This window comes from Spermophilus citellus (genome assembly GCF_964194105.1).
Source record: "Spermophilus citellus genome assembly, chromosome: 3".
Classification (NCBI taxonomy): domain Eukaryota; kingdom Metazoa; phylum Chordata; class Mammalia; order Rodentia; family Sciuridae; genus Spermophilus; species Spermophilus citellus.
The window spans coordinates 245,012-249,408 of NC_138184.1; the positions used below are offsets into that span (position 1 = coordinate 245,012).

The 4,397-nt window shown below is 64.9% G+C and overlaps 1 protein-coding gene across 3 annotated transcripts; it reads right to left on the bottom strand.

The window, feature by feature from the left end:
* Positions 1 to 378: 378 nt before the first annotated feature.
* On the bottom strand, positions 379 to 3,412 carry C2CD4C (C2 calcium dependent domain containing 4C). Of its 3 annotated transcripts, none has more exons than XM_081287387.1 (2): positions 3,314 to 3,412; positions 379 to 2,911 (listed from the first exon to the last, which is right to left on the bottom strand). In XM_081287387.1, the coding sequence occupies exon 2, from the start codon at positions 2,869 to 2,871 to the stop codon at positions 1,603 to 1,605; it is 1,269 nt and encodes a 422-aa protein (XP_081143513.1). In that variant the 5' UTR covers positions 2,872 to 2,911; positions 3,314 to 3,412; the 3' UTR covers positions 379 to 1,602. The 3 variants fall into 3 exon arrangements, with proteins under 3 accessions (XP_081143513.1, XP_081143515.1, XP_081143514.1); XM_081287389.1 differs by lacking the exon at positions 3,314 to 3,412 and adding an exon at positions 3,192 to 3,298; XM_081287388.1 differs by lacking the exon at positions 3,314 to 3,412 and adding an exon at positions 3,141 to 3,208.
* Positions 3,413 to 4,397: the final 985 nt, after the last annotated feature.

The window sequence follows — 4,397 nt, forward strand, 5'->3', positions numbered from 1 at the left end:
GAAAGACCCCTTCCCTAGGCCCAGGGACCCCGAGAGCTTCCTGGAGGAGGTACCAACCCTGCCCAGATCTGAAACAGGGAAGGGGGCTTCCACACACGCAGCCCAGCCCCAGGTCTCTGCAGCCCACCACAGGACAGGGCGGGGGCCTGCCCAAGTGAGAAGCTGCTAGGGACAGGGTGAGGTGCCAGCCCATAGTCTCCAAGCCCTGCTGGGGGCTGCTGGAAGGAGGAGCTGGTGAGGCTGGAGGTGTGGGCAGTATCCCGTGCCCAGACCTGCTGGCAATAGGCCTGGCCTCTCCCCAGCGAGTTCCCCTCATTGTTAGACAGCAGAGCCAGCAGACCTCGGCCTCTGCACTCCTGAAACACCTTTATTGAACTAAAAACAGCGTTTATAAACAAACACGTGTGGGGGAGGTGCAGTAAGGATTTATCCACAGCCAACTTCAAACACACAGACATCAAACAGTGCAGGGGTACATAAAATAGGGGCCCCCCAGGGAGAACCAGGAACAGGAGAGGTCAGAGTCCGAGAAGGGAGGTGTGTGGTTCCAAGCATTCAACCTCACACGGGCCTCTGCTTGCTGTCCCCACTGAAGGCCTGGGCCCTCGATGCTCCAGGATGCAGAGAAGAGGGGACCAGGCAGGGACAAGCAGCTCCAGGCAGCCCCTCCTTGGACATGCATCAAGAACAGGCTTTGGGTCCCGGGGAGTCTGCTCCGCACCTCCCTAGTGGGACTTGGAAATCTGGGGTCAGGAGGAACAAGGTGCACAAGGGATGACAGCCAAGCAGGGGGCTCCACCGGGGTCCTACCGACTCACTGCCCACAGGCAGCCCGCCACACTGACTTGCGGAATGTGGGAATCCCCACAGAAGTCCTTCAAGGGTGCACAGCCAACCCAGGGAGACCAGTGGCCAGCAAAGAACCATGTGAAGAACCAAGTCAGGCCAGCCCCGCCGTCCAGATCCCACCCCAAAACAGCCCAACCACATTACATGTGTGGGGGAGGGCTGACCGAGGGGTGGCCAGCAGGCAGGTGGACGATCCCAAGGGACCTCGAGGGGCCACAGGCAGAGCGTGGCAAGAACTCCACTGCGGCTGGCTCCAGGCAGTCCCCCGGGAACAGCTCTACTTCCTGCACCAGAAGCAATGGCTGAGCAGAGCCTGGGGGAGCAGAGCCGGCTGCAGGGTTCCTCCTCCAGGCCCTCCCGGCTCTAGACACAGGGAGGGGCACCCCTGCCCTTCACTTCGGGGCCCAGAAGGGCGTCAGGCACTGCTCTCTGGGTGTCTGGGCAGAGCGGGGTGCAGCAAGGTGGAGCAGCAGAGGCCAGGCTGAGCTCAGCCCCAGGGCCTCGGCCACCTCTGGACTCCCAGACCCTGAGAACCTCAGTCACTGCCGGGAGAGGGGAGGGGACGCTCAGCTGGGAAGCAGCCCCCCCTCCTCCTCCAAAAGGGTATTTTCACGAAAAATCGTATTCTGATCTCCACTGGGGTCCCAGAAACCCCCAGGGGCATCGAGGCCAGGCCCACCTCCCTGTCTACCCTGGCCCCCAGAAGCACTGTGGTCAGGCCCACATGGAGGAGAGGGCTTCTCCCCCTGCACCTCACAGGAAGGGAAGCAGGGAGGTGAGGGGCAGCTCCTTCTCCCCGAGCAGCGTGTCCCGCTTGAGGCTGCTGCCCTTGTTGACCACCTTGATCCTGAGGGCCAGTTTCCGGACACTGGCGGGCCCCAGGCCATCAAAGAAGAAGTCCTCGTTGAAGACCGGGTGGCGGCTGTTCTTGATGATGGTGCTGCGCTGCTTCTGCAGCTTGCCCGGCACGAGACACAGGCCCACGCAGCAGTTGATGCTGCGGCCGTCGTAGGGACGCTCGTAGAGGCCCTCTGCGGCCAGCAGGCGCACCCGCAGGCGGGCCTGGGCTGCCTCGTACTCGGCCAGCAGCCGAACACTGCCCCTGGGGCCCATCCGGACCGTGTGCTCCCCTCGAGGTGCCTGGCCCGCCTCGGGGCCTGGTTCGGGAGCAGCCCGGCGGGTCAGGCGGCGACGGACTCCAGGGCTGGTGTCCGGTGTGCTGTCATCGGCTGACAGAGAGCCATGGCGGCCCACGGAGTGCTTCAGCTGGCTCACCTTGGCCTGGCCATCCTGGGCGAAGCCTTTGAGCAGCGACATGGAGCGGGACAGCAGCGGGGACCCGAACGGGGAGGACTCGGCTGAGGATCCTGTGTCGCTCTCCCCACCACTGAAGTAGCGGCTGGGGCTCATCAGGGCCCCCCCGGACTCCCTGGGCCCCCCTTCGCCCCCATGGGCCCTGGTGCCTGCCCGCGAGCGCCCTGTGCCCGGGGAGCCCACCTGGGCCAGGGCCCCATGCTCACTGTGGAAGAGGGACTCCTTGCGCCGGGTGTGGGGGCTCTCGGCCAGCGTGGCGAAGCCGTAGGACGTCTGGGCCTTGGGCACCGAGGGCAGGGACATGGCTCCCTGGGTCTGGGGGTCAGCGCCGGTGGCCTCCTCGGCGGGCCAGTCCTCAGCACTCTCTATCTGGATGACGTGCCTGGTGGCCGCCTTCAGCAGGCTCCTGCTCTCTGCAGCCAGCTTGGCGGGCAGCCGGGGGCTCCGGGGCGAGCGGCGGGGTGCCGCCGCGGCCAGGTTCTGTTCTGAGGTGGACGGGCCCAGCTCAGCAGGCCCCTCTGCCTCGGCTGGGGCTGAGGGCAGCTTGGGAGGGATGAAGAAGTCAGGGATCTTGTCGGGCGTCAGCACGTTGCTGTACCGGGGCCCCTTGGAGGCCTGGTCCCCCGACTCGCCCCCAACTCCCCGGGCGGCACCCTGCTCCCCGGACCCGCGAAGCCGTTCCAAGAACCACATGTTGTTTTTTCTCATGGGCGCAGTCAGCCAGGAGCCAGGAGAAGAGCGGCCAGGTCTGCGAGGAGAAGCCGGGGTCAGGGGCGCTCCGGGCCCACCCGGCTCCAGCGGGCAGCGGGGCAGAGCGGGAGGAGGGCGTCGCTCGGGGGTGTCCCGCCCGGCCCCGAACAGGGTGGCGCTCCCCCTCCCGGGGGCCGGGGCGCAACTTCGGGGCCGCTGGCGGCGGGGAGCCCCAGGAGGCCCAGGCCCTCTCCCACCCAGCCCGACGGGAGGGTCCCGGGCAGCACCTGCCGTGGGGGTGGCCGCCAGCGCCGGCCCCGCCCCCGGCCCCCGCCCACCTGTGGCTTCTCGGGGACGCGGCGCCCGCGCTGGGGCGGGGGCGGCTGGGGCTGGGGGCCGGCGCGAGCCCCCGGCCCCCGGCCTCGCGCGGCGCGGGCCGGACGGCGCGGACCTGACTCACCGGCCACGGGACAGGGACGCAGCTCGCCACTCGCAGGCTCGGCGCAGGCCCGGGCGCAGCTCGAGCGGCCGCAGCTCGAGCCCGCAGCGCGGAACCGCCCACCGCGCCGTATTCCTCCGAGTGCGGCCGCCGCGCGGGGCGGAGCCTCCCGGTACTGGGGGGGGGGGCTGCGAGCGGCGGAGCGTCGGGATCCGACCCTGCCACCGGCCGAGGGCCTCTTCCGACCCCCCTCCCCCCCGGGGCCAGCGTCGGACCAGGCCTCCCGGCAGCCGGGGGTCCTCCTGCTCTCCCTCCAGAAGTAGGGTCGATCCCCCGAGGATGTGGGGGAAAAGTGCACGCAGACGTGGCTGGTGGGACTGCGAATTGGAGGAACCGTTCTGGAAAGCAGGATGGAGATTCCTCAGAAAATTTGGGATGTTTGCCACGGAACTACCATTTGACCCAGCTATCCCACTCCTCGGTTTATGCCCCCAGGGCTTAAAATTGGTGGACTGTAGTGAGACAGCTACATCAATGTTCATAGCAGCTCAATTCACCATAGCTGAGCTAGGGAACCAACCTAGGTGCCCTTCAATAGACGAATGCATAAAGAAAATGGGGTACCTAGACACAATGGAATATTACTCAGCCATAAAGAATGAAATTATGGCATTTGCAGGTAAATGGTTGGAAGAGGAGGCTACCAGGCTAAGTGAAATAGGCCAATCCCAAGAAACCAAAGGCCGAATGTTTCTCTGATATGTAGCTGCTGACTCACAATGGGGTGGGGTGGAGGTTTACCAGATGGGGCCGGGGAGAATGGGGAGAAAGGAGGGGGTATGGGAATGGGATAGACAGTGGAATGAACTGGCCCTCACTTTCCTATGGTCTTTTATGAATATACCACAGGTGAAACTCCACATCCTGTACAACCACAAAAATGGGAAGTTACACTCCATGTGCATAGAATATGATATTCTACCATCCTGTACGCCTAAAAAGAACAAAGGCATAAATAAACCAAAAGAAGCCTGATGGTCACTGCCCTGTGGCATCTCTGCACGGCCTCCAAGGGCCCAAGGACTGCACCTGCTCTTCAGGTCAG